Here is a 13,818-nt window from a genome sequence, read left to right as displayed (position 1 = left end):
GATATCTTGGTGAGCTGGCAGCGAGTGAATGATTGCCCGAAACTTTGGGCCCGGGACCTGTAACGTTAACTCTAAGTACTGAAACCGATTTTTTTGCTCTATCACGATTCACGATCATCCTCGATCATCGCGCCTGGCCAGACACCGGTTGCCAAACATTCAATTTGAAATTTAATTTTAGCTCCCACCAGCTGAGTCCAGGTGTTCCTCAACTCATGATCTATATCTATACTCCCACCTTAAGCTGAACCAGCCGCAGGGCCGTAGGCCGCAGTTCTCCCTGCGGTGGGTGACAACGATAGAGTAAATCTCAGATGAGTCCTTTGCAGTACTTGCCCTGCCCAGAGTGTTGTTATGCGGGAAAGGGTGCTTTCCCTGACACGTGGTTGCCTCCCTGATTCAAAGACCTAAAGCACGTACTATAAGTTTTAGAGTATATTTTCCCTCTCGCCGTACCCTCTTCGTGTTGATTCAGTGTCAGGCGCATTTCTTGCGATGCATAATAATATGCAGCCCTGGCTCATGTTGCTTGCTTGCTTGTCGTCAAGCTATAGGTTCTCTATGTTTTAGAATTGTTTATGTGGTTTTGCATATCGCTCGAGGCCTGAAACAAGCCGTTGGTGCTTTTACTCCTCTAGCATATTTGTAAGTACTGAGCAGCGACACCTGAACGTTAACACTCACCGCCCCAGGGATTGTTCGCCTCACCACTGGTAGCAGTATACCCTGAATCAGTGCCCCTGATATCTTACGATCCGGAGTTTATACTAGCATCAAAATCGCTTGAGTTACCAGTACTGAGTAGCTCACAGCCCTGCTCTCATTCCAAGTTCTAACCGAACCATCCACTGACCCACATGTGAGTATTTCCGATGCCAATTTCATGAGAATGAATGGGCTTCTTTGGTAAATTATTATGACAAAAAATTGTATGTCAGTATTAGTGCGTTCCAACTTCCACATTCTCCAGTTACGCCAAAACAGTTCGATTATTCGCGATCGGTTGAGAATAACTTCGTACTGCAAGCCTAGAATCGTCTCAAGTACTCAATTGTACAATGTTCCTCGAATTGACGCTATGATGGTTCCGCATATCGCAAGATACTGAACAGATCCCAGCAATATTCGGGAACAGTGCAAAAACCGATGACGATCCAGTACGGCCAACGACAGCATTATATGCAGATGTTGAGTGGCGTTGTATCGTACGAGGAGGACCGTCTGTTTGAAAATATCAGTCAATTGGCAGAGTGAGTAGACAGAGCACGGAGGTTTACAACCTTTGAAAATAAACTGGTGATGGCATAAGGTAAATCCTCGTTTGAAGAACGGAAAACGCGTGTATTGATTGCGGCCATCTGTGCACCCGCGGCATCCAGCTAGATCCAGCCAGTCTTGTTGTTGTGTCAGGGAGATCGTCGATATTGCGGTTGCAGTCCGACGTTTCGATCATCGATCTCCCGCCGTCGCCGTTACCTGCCGCCCTGAGTAGCAGAGGTAACGGCGAAGGCGGGTGCGGTGGAGGAGATATTAGCCTGTGTGCTGCAGTCATAAAAACATATCTGAGTTGATGATAGCGACGTCCTGCGTCCACGGCTCCATTGGACGCTGCAGCACTTTCACGGTTGCAGGCTCCGCACATGAATGCGCGTCTATCCTCGAGACTGTTATTCCCCTTTTTGTAAGTATTGGCTAGTTGAAACAGCGTAGTCAACATCGAGCGTAGTGCACAAACAAGGTTTCTGCCAACGCAGTCGGCGTTTCCCGAGCATCTAAGGTTAGGGTTTCACAGAGGTCAACCGAGTCCGAAGGTGTTGCACATCTTCACCTTACTTTGCAGTTCGGTATCTAACCATGGTAAGCACCAATATGAATGGTTTCTGGATTCTTCATTGACCGTAATTGTTGAAACTAGGCCCGCAATGAAGAGAAAGCACAGTCGATGCTGTACCGTTTCCGAGAGGCTCAAGCAGCTGAACTCGGTCTCGGGACGCGCGCTGATCGTCGCCCAAAGATGGCGAGCGCATGTAAAAGCCTAAGGGAGTGTGAACGGTGGAGAGGAGAAATTCTGAGGGAGCTAAGTCGAAAAGTATCCAAGATTCAGGATGGTACGCCCCCCTCCGCAGGAGACTCAAACTTCGGTCGAGCTGACATGACCTTATCCACTAGCTGGTTTGACCGACTACGAAGTTCGAGATGTGAACGATGACATTAACAAGTTGATGCGGGAGAAGCGACATTGGGAGAACCAGATTATTGCGCTGGGAGGTGCCAACTATCGCCGGAATGTAGCTATGCTTGACGATGATGGCAAGGAGGTACCTGGGACGAAAGGTTACAAGTACGTGTTTTGAAGCTCTAGACCAGCCTTCGAAGTTGTCGCTGATAAAATATAGGTACTTTGGCCGCGCGAAAGATCTCCCAGGTGTGCGCGAACTTTTCCAGAGCAAGAAGAAAGAAGAGGAAGAAGAGAATCAAGCTCTTGCCTTCTACAAAAAGTTTACGAACCAGGGCCCTGCATACTTTGGCGACCTCGACGAATCGGATGGGAAGTTGTTGGAGTATGAGCGTCAAGCAGAAGAAGAAGGTACGTCATATCTACGAGTAGACGATTTCATTTCACATTTACATCCTGCAGAATGGCGAGATGAATATATGAGTGTCCGAGAAATCCTCAACCTCCCTCTTGACGATCCAATACCAAAAATGCCTCGTGGATCATCGGCAAGTTCATCACCACTCCCAACAAACGGGCCATCTCCACCTCAACCTCCAGTAAATGCTAAACGCAAAGCGCAGGAGGAAGATATCGAGATGGACACTGCGAATGTAGATGAAGCTGCACCTGAGCAGGCAAAACGGCTCCGCAAAGCTGAGGCGGATGGCGCAGCGAAGGCAGATGACAACGTCTCGAGTGGACATACGGACTCAATGCGCGCACATGCGAGCGCTGCTGCTGCTTACCTAGGTTTTTTGTCACCAGAAGATTTAATGCCACCGACGCTTCCAACAAGAGAGGAAATGGAGGGCGTGTTATTGGCCCTGAGGAAACAAGCACTCGTGGAGGAGTATTTCGGCGAGTAGCCAGAGTGTTCATGTATGATCGTAGTTTGTTAATATGTTTACTGATCTCCGGAACTTTGTGCAGTTTTTGGCTTTGCTATCCCCCGCCCTGAAGTTTACTCATGTCAACATGTTAGATCGCATTTTATTTACGAAAAACTTCTTTCTTGAAGCGTCCCCCGCTCAACACACGTTGGATCCACACACCCTTCGTCAAAGCTGTACGTCGGGTTTGGGGTTGGGGTCAAACTGGATGACAGGTGTGTACAGCTAAGTAGCTACACCAACATACCCTCTAGGTCACACTGTAATGTCTTGATATTCAGTCACAAGAATTAAGACATTACAGTGCGACCTACATCTGTCTAAGTATGTCGGGGTCCCTTTCATAAGCGGGCATATCGATTCCGCGATACGTCATCATGCGGATGTCTGGCTCCCCATCGTCACGGTACTGTCATTTCTTCTGTCTCGACGTTCCATAATCACGCTGTATCATCGTCCGATGTGCTTGTGGCCACTCCGAGATATTGCAATACCTAAGACAGAGAGAGTATGGTCCGTCACAACCAGTACTGCGATCTCCTGCCATGTTGTGGTATTCCATGTCACAACCAGAACTAGGCCCCTGTATCAGCATCGCTGGCTCTGTTTTCACTAGTAAAATCCAGACTGATATCCTGATCCCATTCATCCCGGTGTTTTGGCATCTGACAAATAAGCAGCTCGTACTTTCGGAGCTTTTAAAATTGCCATAACAAACTCGGAAAACTGTACTCCACCCGAATTCCTCTCCTTACACCCCAAGACTCGCCTCTAAACTGTCCGTATCCACAGAGCTAAGAGGATTTGACACTGGGCACTCAGAAGTTCTCGTATGACGAAACTCAAAGCCCCCGACATAAAATTTTGGGGAAACCTCCGGCAGTAGGAAGATATGTTTGAAGTTTGTCAAGCGGTAGTCGCGCGAGGTCCACGAGTTTTGTGCTGGCAAGGGACACGCCCCGAAACTCATTGCCTACGAGTCTTTACCCGGCAGTTGGCACATGGCGGTGATGGATGTCCTTAAAATTCATAATGACCCCCGGGACTACCTTGCTCATACCGACAGTTCAGCCATCGGATGACTGTTGCTGAGCGTGGACCGCTGGAGAAGGTCATCACCGATTTTATCCTTCAGGTTCACAAGAGTGGGTTTATTCATGGCGATCTTCGTGGCGTTAACCTGTTTGTGTGATATGGCGAACAAGACACGATAACTACTGGTTTCATGCTGCTCGACTTCGATTGGGTTGGTAGGACTGGCGAGACCATTATCCCATGCACGTCAATTCGGAGGGTATTCGTCATCCTCTTGATGCACTTGACGGGAATGAGATTACGGTGGAGCATGACTTGGAGATGCTGAGCTATGTATTTCATCCTGGAGAGCCAATCGTGGAGTGGACGTAGACGTGATGTGTTTGCTAAACACATCATAATGATTATGTCGGTAGCTGCGCGCAATGTATTGTAAGATTACCGCAACTTGCAAGTTTTTCTGCATTCAATCTCAGGGATCAGATATATCCAATCCAAGCATGTGCAGGGGTGCGCGAATACGTTTACATAATTAAAGTCATCCTGCACCATTCAATTTGTTTGGGGTTGTTGAAAACAGAAGGTGTGATTCAATTTTCGCTGACTACCTTCTAATAAGGTGCTGTATGCTGGAGGATTGATCCGTTCCTCCAGCGTGTAGTTTTCAACATTCAAATGATGGGCTGGCCGGTCTCGAGGTTCCACAATCGCGTTGTATCGTCATAGGATGCGGCCATTCGGGAATATTGTAATGCCTGAGACAGGGAAAAATGCGACCTGCTAGTTGTGGTTCATGTCACAATCAGTCGCCAATTGATCCAGAGCCAAAGACTCCAAGCGTCTTTCCGTTCGTGGTCCAATCCACTGGACTTGTGTCTCCCTTGAGAGTAACGACTAGCTCGCCTGTCTTCACATCCTACTAGATATTGACTGAGGGCTCGTTGACCGTGTTTTAAGCAGTTGAGAAACAAGTCGTCTTATCCAGCACTCGTAATAGGTTGACTGGCGTCTCCTGCCATTGAGCTGCCTGCCTTTGCTTGCATTTGTTTGCGAACCCGAGGAACAACGCTGAAATGTTCGAGAAGGATGACTACAAGGATGATATCGTAGGCCAGAAGACTTCGGCTGATCACGAATCGACATGCGTCGACGCGTCAACTCTGGCATCTCATGACCCGGTCTTGACTCGATTTATGGACTATGAGAGAGCCAAAACGCTAACATCATAGTTACAGTTTACCTGGATTCTTGCTCCCCGATCATGAAGTCGCGAGTCATCAGTGTGAAGAGGCGGCAGACACAACCTTGAAGTTCCCCGGCGTGCCTGCCATTCGACTTGTAGCCTCCACATCCGTGGTTCGCGTGTGCAAGCTGCGCCAATGTGATCAGCATATTGCCAAACGTTCAGCTACAAAATTCACTCGCTGAAGGGGAGCAAGGTCGGAGCGAGTAATCGCAATTTCAAATTCCAATCGACCACAACCATTTTTAGAGGTGGACTTGGATAGGCCTCTTCCGTTTCCTCAAGAGGACTGAGCTATCAGAGGGAACAGCGGCAGGAATTATGGACTACATAACGTCACAATGTGAGTTATTATGCGTATGCGTCCGACAATGCAACTGTTGTTCCGCCGGACCGGGACTTCAAGGGCTCAAGGCTTTACTAGCGCTCACCAGCGCTCACTCTCCTTAGAGCCCATCTATTTCCCATTGAGTACGTGGTAGAAGCCTTATAAATCCGCCGGAGCTGCGTCATTAACGCTCATGTCTATCTCAAAGGGTATCGCATTGATAACTGGGTCTGCTCAGGGAATTGGCCGCAGCATCGCCCTGCGCCTCGCACGGGATGGCTTTGACGTTGCTCTCAATGATCCTGCCCACCAAGGGTCCCCAGCTGGAATCGGCAGCGACTGAGATTGAAAGCCTAGGAAGACAAGTTTGCGTTGTTCCAGCTGACGTGTCCGTCGACGAGCAAGTCAAAGAGATGGTCGATTGTGCCGTTACTAAACTTGGTGGATTGAACGTTGTTAGTCTCTTCTTGTCTCACTAGACATATTCCCTGAATGTTTTGTATGCAGATGGTTGCTAATGCCGGAGTGGTGACATTCGCCTCGCTTATATCCTGTATGATCCTGGCCAAGTCGACATTGTCGTTTACTCATGTCCACCACCAGCAAGTGTAGAGTCATGGGACCGTACATTGGCAGTAAATGCCCGTGGACCTTATCTCTGTTACAAGTATGCTGCCACGCAGATGATTGACCAGGGGCTTGGCGGTCGCATCATTGGTGCCAGCTCTGTCGCGGGCAAAATGGGTGCGTCATATGAATATGAATTGCATGAGTACTTTTATCCACGCCACACAACAGCTTTCCCCTACCATTGCTCGTACACAGCGAGCAAATTTGCAGTCCGAGGGCTGACTCAAGTCGCGGGTGAGTGTTGATGTTGAGATACTCGCATGGGTAGCCTGCGATAGAGACCGCTTAACAGCTCTTGAGCTTGGAAAATATGGCATTACGGTAAATGCATATGCTCCTGGCGTGATACAGACTCCTATGGGTAAGGTTGAACAAATTTCTGATTTCGCGGCTGACCCCTAGTTAGCCCAGGACGTCCTGGATGAGTCTGGGAAGGTGGATGTTACAGTTATCGACGATCCTGTCTCGATCAAGTGGATTAATTCGGTGAGTGTAGCACGATCACAAACATTATCCAGATGATGAACGGTGAACACCTACTTTCTTCACAAATTTGATGAGTTACTTGAGAATGTTCCTATCAAGCATGTTGGACAGCCCGAAGATATAGCTAGCATCGTAAGCTATCTCGCGTCGAAGGAAGCGCACTTCATTACCGGTAAGTTCATGGTTTCATCAAGCCTGTCTCTTGCTCACGTACCATGTGATGCTTCCAGGCCAATGCGTAGGTCAAATTGGTTTGTTGCACAGGACTGGTCTGATTTTGCTCGCAGATCTCCATCGATGGAGGAATCAGCATGTCCTGAGAAGGTTCTGTGAAGAATGGCGTTCTTGCTCCTCGCAGATGCTGTGGTTTTGGTGATAAACGTGCGCCAAAGGATCATTTTCTCTATATTTTGGAAGTGTTTTATGTAGTTTTACATGGCATTGAAAACAAGCCATTGGTTCTTTTACTCTAAGATATTTGCGACAGCCGAACTTTCACCGCCAGGGATATGTCGGCCCACTACTGATCACAGTATGCCCTGCTATCTTACGATCCAGCTGAGCAATTCATATCCGGTGAATAGACGACTGCACCCACGTATTTGTTCTGTCTTGATCATCTAGTGCAGGGGATATTTGGCGAGGTGGCCTCCCCGCTCTCCATGTCTCACTCTGTGGATCTGCCGCTCGCCACTAGCCGACCATCTCGACTCCAGCGGACAGACCACACTTGCTTTGTGTGCCCCGTCTATTTAGCGATGACCTTGCCTGTGCGAGTCGATGTCCATGGCGCAACCTCACTGCACAGTGCAAGCTTCCGCTGGCCACTTTCTTTCCATCCGGAGACAATACTATGATGCACACTACGGCTTCTCCGTCCCGTCATTCTTCTCCTATCTGTTTCCCGCTCTACAAGTTCCATACTCGCAACGAGCCATCGTTTGAACAATTTATGATCCGTTATCCACTGGGAAGGTGGATGACACCCCGGACGATAGTCCTGTGTCCTTCAAGTTAAGTTATGGCGAGGGGTTATCGCTGATCTGCCAGTGAGTTGCCTGCATGTGTTTGCGAACGCAAGGAACAATGCTGGAATTTTCGAGGAGGAAAATGACGAAGATATCGGAAGCCGGGAGGCTTCGGTTAATCACGAATCGACATGCTCATGATACGGTCTTGACTCGATTGACTATGAGAAATGCTGTTATTCAGTGCCTTTCGGTGTTTTCCTTCGAGTCCTCCATCATAGTAATTCCAAGTATTCCCAGAGGTGGACTCGGATAGGCTTCTTTCGTTTCCTCTAGAAGACTGAGCCAGAGGGAACAGCGGTAGGAATTATGGACTACGTAATTCTACCTTGTATCGTGTAGTATAAGCTGTGTCCGATAATGCATCATGATAATGCAGCAGCATAACTCTTGTTCCACCGGACCGGGACCTGGAGGCCTCAAGGGTTATTAGCGCTCACCTCTCATCCTAAATATACGGCTCATCTATTTTCCATCGAGTACGTGATAGAAGGCTTATAGCTGCCCCACGCTGAATACAACGCTCATGTCTATCTCAAAGGGTATCGCATTGATAACTGGGTCTGCTCAGGGAATTGGCCGCAGCATCGCTCTGCGTCTCGCACGGGATGGCTTTGACGTTGCTCTCAATGATCTGCCCACCAAGAGTCCCCAGCTAGAATCGGTAGCGACTGAGATTGAAAGCATAGGGAGACAAGTCTGCGTTGTTCCCGCCGATGTGACTGTCAACGAGCAAGTCAAAGAAATGGTCGGTGATGCTGTCACCAAACTTGGTGGATTGGACGTCGTTAGTCTCTTCTTGTCTCACTAGACATATTCCCTGAATGTTTTGTGTGCAGATGGTTGCTAATGCCGGAGTGGTGACAGTTGCCTCGCTTATATCCTGTATGGTCCCGGCCAAGTCGGCATTGTCGTCTGCTCATATCCTTCACTATTAGCAAGTGTAGAGTCATGGGACCATACATCGGCAGTAAATGCCCGTGGACCTTATCTCTGTTACAAGTATGCTGCCATGCAGATGATTGACCAGGGGCGTGGCGGTCGCATCATTGGTGCCAGCTCTGTCGTGGGCAAAATGGGTGCGTCATATGAATATGAATTTCTATGAGGACTTTTATCCACGCCACCGCACAGCCTTCCCCTACAGTTGCTCGTATGCAGCGAGCAAATTTGCAGTTCGAGGGCTGACTCAAGTCGCAGGTGAGTGTTGATATTGAGATAATCACATGGGGAGCCTTCGATAGAGATTGCTTGACAGCTCTTGAGCTTGGCAAATATGGCATTACGGTAAATGCATATGCTCCTGGCGGGATACAAACTCCTATGAGTAAGGTTTAACAAATTTCTGATTTCGCAGCTGACTCTTAGTTAGCCAAGGATATGATGGATGAGTCTGGGAAGGCGGATTTTGAAGGACTTATTGACGATCCTGTCTCGAGGGAGTGGATTACATCGGTGAGTATAGCGCGATCGCAAACCTTATTCAGATAATGACCGTTGAGCGCGTATTTTCTTTCACAAACTGGATAAGTTACTTGAGAATGTTCCTATCAAGCATGTCGGACAGCCCGAAGATATAGCTAGCATTGTGAGCTATCTCGCATCGAAGGAAGCGCACTTCATTACCGGTAAGTTCATACTCCACCAAGCCTATTTCTTACTCACGTAGCATGTGATATCTCTAGGCCAATGCGTAGGTCAGATTAGTTTGCTGCACACGACTGGTCTGATTTTTCTCCCAGATTTCCGTCGATGGGGGAATCAGCATGACCTGAGAAGGTGCAAACAATTGTGCGTTCTTGCTGGTGTTAGTAGCAATAACCTTGCGCCAAATAATGCAACAATTTGGTCCGGGAACACCGACCTGTCGTTGCAGAATTGAAATGATCTCGAGAACAGTGAATCCCCGTAAAAATGACTCTAACCATGTTCTCCCTGGACACCATATGAGAAACATGGGTGGCCACGACTGGGAACAGACTGCTGTTGCTGCGCATTATTAGTCAGTACATAGTGCTCCCAGCAAGTACATGATTCGAACTGCACCTAGTACTAGGGCCATAGGAGCTCCAAGTCCCTTTGCTTTCAGCCACACTGTTGTCACAGATGCTACTTGGCTAACGTACGCAACTCGCGATGGTATCTACGTGTACCGTCAAAGCTGGTCGTGCGTTAACGTTGCAACTTTCAAAAGAGCATCTCAATAATATTCAGCCTGAGGCAAGCTTGCAATGACAGCGCAACAAGTCAACAGGTGGGAACATCCTACCGAAAATGAGGCTTACGTACGGGTCAAAGAGTAGGTACTCCAACTTCCAACTTCAAGTAGGCCGCCATCATACTCATTGTTAGCAGCTCGCTCGCCATGCGAACAGTGGACACGGATGCCAGACTTATTCGCCATGCTGCATTCTTGTATGGGATATTCTATCTCTCCTTTAATTTATTCTACCAAGAGGACCTCATCCGCCCGTTACTGTGCTTCACCACCTAGTGTATCTTAATCGCTCTGCCGTCATAGAATGTCTGGCGGTATTCCCAAGTGTCCTGCCGACCCCGCCTCAAGTTCGATGCGGTCGAAACGGGAAACACGCGCTGTATAAAATCAATGGTCTCGCATGGCTCTTCTACTGTACATGTGTCGTATTCTCACTTCCGACATTAATGGACAAGATTATGCAGGTGCTATGTATCGTCCCCCTCTATACCTGCATCCCTCCTTTTACACGCACACGATGTTCATTTCCGATCACCAGTTATTGTCTATGGCCGAGCTCTTTGAGGCGGACTCACGAGGCCCATACATTACTACGGCTGACTACCTCCCCCCTGATGACGATCGCTCTTACACCCATCCCTTACACAATTTCGTCTGCGACACACACACTGAGCTCACAGACAGTGAACATCGCCTCCTTCACTTGTTTGCTACACCCTCTAAAGACACCCAGGGTCCTCACGGCCTCGCGCAGACAACCCAGAATACTTCCGGTCACATCACCAAGAAATTTAGCAGGCTAGGAGTCCATCTCGTATCTCCGCAACGCGTCAATCCATCACCTGATCCTACTCCTCTCGGTCCGCGATGTGTCCTCATTTCAGTTCTCGACCTCCCTCCTAGCTTCTGGCCCACCCTGTTCACCGATGAACGACTCGCGAGGAATCGGGAAGTCGAGAGTAGAGTGCATCGTTCTGGATATCATCGGTACGTCCACACTGTTGGGTTTTCTCTATTTTTACCATGCACTGAACATCGATCTTTAGTCAATACTATCTTTTCCTCAAGGCCCTCATCATTCATGGGATATTGAAGATCACGGACGTTGAATGGATCCCCGAATCTGAAAGTAGGTTCTTTCTCTGATAGGCGGCGCGCTGTCGGGCTTCGCACAGGGAAGATAACCTTGGGTTGTGTGTGGTAGAATGATGCCACACCCGAGATATACCATATTTGTGTGAATTCAATCCACTCCGGTAGCCATGCCTCGTCTTTTCGCCTCCCTTCGCGCAGATGAGTCCGCAATACCAATGCCAAATGTCATATAAACATATATATAAGGAGCGACTGTCTTGAAACCAAATATAAGTACTACACTGCCAATACACTACATAATCTTTATTACCGCTCCCACGGTTCTGCATGTCCTGGAGTTCCGCCACATTAATCTGCCCAGAAGGTTCTACCGCATCTGCCCTGTTACTGCCCTACCAGGGCCAGTTCTGCTCTGCCATGTGGCAGAATGGCAGAGTTCTGCCCACCACCATGCATACGTAGGTGGTGCCGCGCCAACAATGAAAATGTGTCAGTATATCCTGTATCAATTTCACTTGACCCGCGCTATTTAAATGTTAACTACCTCGCTTCACCTTGGAGTTATTCGAGGACCTCCCTACCAGATCCCATATAAGTATTACCTCGCACAACCAATGCGTTTCTTCTTCCTTGTTATCGTTGCTGCTTTGACAGCGTCTATGTCTGTCAGTGGTACACCAGCTGTTCTCGGCAGAACTTCAAGTTGTCTTCGTTTTGGCGACGCTTATTGCACCCAGAATTCTCAATGCTGCAATGGTCACTGTTATCGTATTGTGAGTACTTAGTCGGAGTACTAGTTTGCTTTGCATCAAAGATTCAACCCCCTTTGACCGTACAACTTTGTAATAGTTCAAAAATAGGTTTTGCGCGTAAGACCTAAAATACCGACGAGCTGACATGACAGGACTCGAGGGTGAGTCACGTTTCCGCTTTCGTGTCGGCGCCGTGGCTCACAGCTCAATTCTTAGCCGCTGGCGGGGTTGATGAACGTGATTGCGCTTGAACACATTTCGCTGCCGCTTGAGTAATGGGGGTCCTTGAGTATGATAGGGACATCGCATTGAATCTTGAAAGTTTGACATCAGTGAATGGAGCATTGTTCTGTGCATGTTTTTTTTTTTGCTTCCGACATTAGGACGGCACAATGCTGGCGCTCTTTTACTCATAAGATTCATCTCCAATCAGTCAGTTGTTGTCTGTGGCCGAGGTGGTGGCGTCATCACAGTTACGGCTGACTACCACCGCCCTGATCGCCCATCTCACATCCAGCCCTTATCCGATTCTGTCCGCCATACACGCGCTGAGCTCGCAGATGTACTTCGCTCGTTTGCCACGGCCTCGCGCAGGAAACTCGGGAATACGAGAGTGCCGAGTGTCCATCATCTTTTGGATAGCGCGGGTACGTCCATACTGTTGATTTTGATTTATTTTACCATGCGCTGAATATTGGTCTTTAGCCAAAGTGATCAAGCGCCATCGTGTTCCATGGGATGTTGAAGGTTGAGATGAAACGTAACCTTGGAGGGAGATACTTTATCTAATAGAGAGGCGGCGCGTTGTGAGCTTCACACAAGGACATACAGAGCAGTGTGGTCAACCTTCGGTGTCGTTTGTTGGAACGAGAGGTCTCGATATCTGAGATGTAAAATACATAGTTTTGTAGATTCAATCCAGCTCCGTAGTCGTATTTTGTCTTCTTGTTGTTCCCCTCGCACCGCAGATGAGTCCGCAGTAACTGGCATGCAAGATTCTCGGTCGCAAATCACGCTCAGTGTTACTGATCTTAGGTCCTTCTGCGCATTTCCGATGTGAGTATCAAAGTCAGCCGGTGGAATGAATCCTAGATCAGCGAGCATGGGATACAAAAGTATCCAGTCACTCCTGCACTCTGTGGTTCCCCTCGTTCTGAGGAGAGGTGCAAATGGGTGAAGAGCAGGCGTTCTATACCGAGACCTCTAGTTATTTGAACAACTTCTCTTTGTGACCAAGTTGTTCCGCATGCTTGCGCTTATCATTATTATGTTCGCAGGTCTGAGGCAACATCATGATGATCATACAAGATACGAATGACGACACTAAGTACTAGCAGTGAATATGCAATATAGCGTTCGAAGCAGTGAACACGGGGCCTATGCTGCAGGGAATGGAGAGCGGGGTGTGGAATATAAGGACGGTCCTTGTGACGATGAGAATTGAGAACAGTGCGAGGCGTTACACCGACGTGACGGCCTGTGGCTTTGGCTGTATCTGCATGATTCCAAACGAGCAAGTTGAAAAGGGCGAGCCTTGTTCAAATGCCAGTGGACCTGTATTCATGTCTGCATTATCGGCAGGTTCGTTTGGTGCACCTCTTCGCTGGGCTGTGAGTCTGTGACAGGTCGACTGAGGGCCATTGATATCGTAGTCCTCTTGTAACTGCTCCTGCTGATCGTTGAACCAGAAAGGTGAGCACGAATATGGAAGAGATAAAAGGTGCTCCTCAAGGAACTTTCGTGTCATGCTGGCCAAGCCGCCAAACGCTGAACGATTTTAATTGGCTTACTACGCCACAGATGTAACTCACATATAGTAAGAACCTCGCAAGTTCCTTGGATAGTACAACAACCGAAACCGATCATTCCCGTGGGCGAAGGTGAATGAGATGACT

At 48.4% G+C, this 13,818-nt stretch overlaps 4 protein-coding genes across 4 annotated transcripts; all 4 read left to right on the top strand.

Moving 5' to 3' along the window:
* Nucleotides 1-1,727: 1,727 nt before the first annotated feature.
* EDB91DRAFT_1134459 (Isy1-like splicing factor) lies at nucleotides 1,728-3,367 on the top strand. The gene is made up of 6 exons (XM_041318776.1): nucleotides 1,728-1,857; nucleotides 1,916-2,108; nucleotides 2,170-2,341; nucleotides 2,397-2,587; nucleotides 2,639-3,097; nucleotides 3,149-3,367. The coding sequence occupies exons 1-5, from the start codon at nucleotides 1,855-1,857 to the stop codon at nucleotides 3,082-3,084; spliced, it is 1,005 nt and encodes a 334-aa protein (XP_041177020.1). The 5' UTR covers nucleotides 1,728-1,854; the 3' UTR covers nucleotides 3,085-3,097; nucleotides 3,149-3,367.
* Nucleotides 3,368-6,010: 2,643 nt separating this feature from the next.
* EDB91DRAFT_1347267 (uncharacterized protein) lies at nucleotides 6,011-7,301 on the top strand (the record flags this gene model as incomplete). The annotated part of the gene is made up of 9 exons (XM_041325918.1): nucleotides 6,011-6,169; nucleotides 6,222-6,267; nucleotides 6,318-6,458; nucleotides 6,513-6,578; nucleotides 6,637-6,705; nucleotides 6,751-6,830; nucleotides 6,906-7,002; nucleotides 7,061-7,068; nucleotides 7,118-7,301. 9 exons carry the CDS (start codon nucleotides 6,011-6,013, stop codon nucleotides 7,148-7,150), a joined length of 699 nt encoding a protein of 232 aa, XP_041177019.1. The 3' UTR covers nucleotides 7,151-7,301.
* A 1,083-nt stretch (nucleotides 7,302-8,384) lies between these two features.
* On the top strand, nucleotides 8,385-10,055 carry EDB91DRAFT_1347266 (uncharacterized protein; the record flags this gene model as incomplete). Its single annotated transcript, XM_041325917.1, has 10 exons — nucleotides 8,385-8,645; nucleotides 8,698-8,743; nucleotides 8,797-8,937; nucleotides 8,993-9,058; nucleotides 9,117-9,185; nucleotides 9,231-9,313; nucleotides 9,390-9,486; nucleotides 9,544-9,551; nucleotides 9,601-9,847; nucleotides 9,905-10,055. The coding sequence occupies 9 exons, from the start codon at nucleotides 8,385-8,387 to the stop codon at nucleotides 9,631-9,633; spliced, it is 804 nt and encodes a 267-aa protein (XP_041177018.1). The 3' UTR covers nucleotides 9,634-9,847; nucleotides 9,905-10,055.
* Nucleotides 10,056-10,192: 137 nt separating this feature from the next.
* EDB91DRAFT_1134438 (uncharacterized protein) lies at nucleotides 10,193-11,473 on the top strand. The gene is made up of 4 exons (XM_041318775.1): nucleotides 10,193-10,330; nucleotides 10,353-10,540; nucleotides 10,615-11,063; nucleotides 11,123-11,473. The coding sequence occupies exons 1-4, from the start codon at nucleotides 10,243-10,245 to the stop codon at nucleotides 11,220-11,222; spliced, it is 825 nt and encodes a 274-aa protein (XP_041177017.1). The 5' UTR covers nucleotides 10,193-10,242; the 3' UTR covers nucleotides 11,223-11,473.
* The last annotated feature ends 2,345 nt before the right edge of the window (nucleotides 11,474-13,818 follow it).

This window comes from Suillus paluster (assembly GCF_016628075.1).
Source record: "Suillus paluster strain FC165 chromosome Unknown EDB91scaffold_27, whole genome shotgun sequence".
Classification (NCBI taxonomy): domain Eukaryota; kingdom Fungi; phylum Basidiomycota; class Agaricomycetes; order Boletales; family Suillaceae; genus Suillus; species Suillus paluster.
The sequence above is the reverse complement of the archived record's forward strand: the minus strand, read 5'-3'. Positions and strand labels throughout refer to the sequence as shown.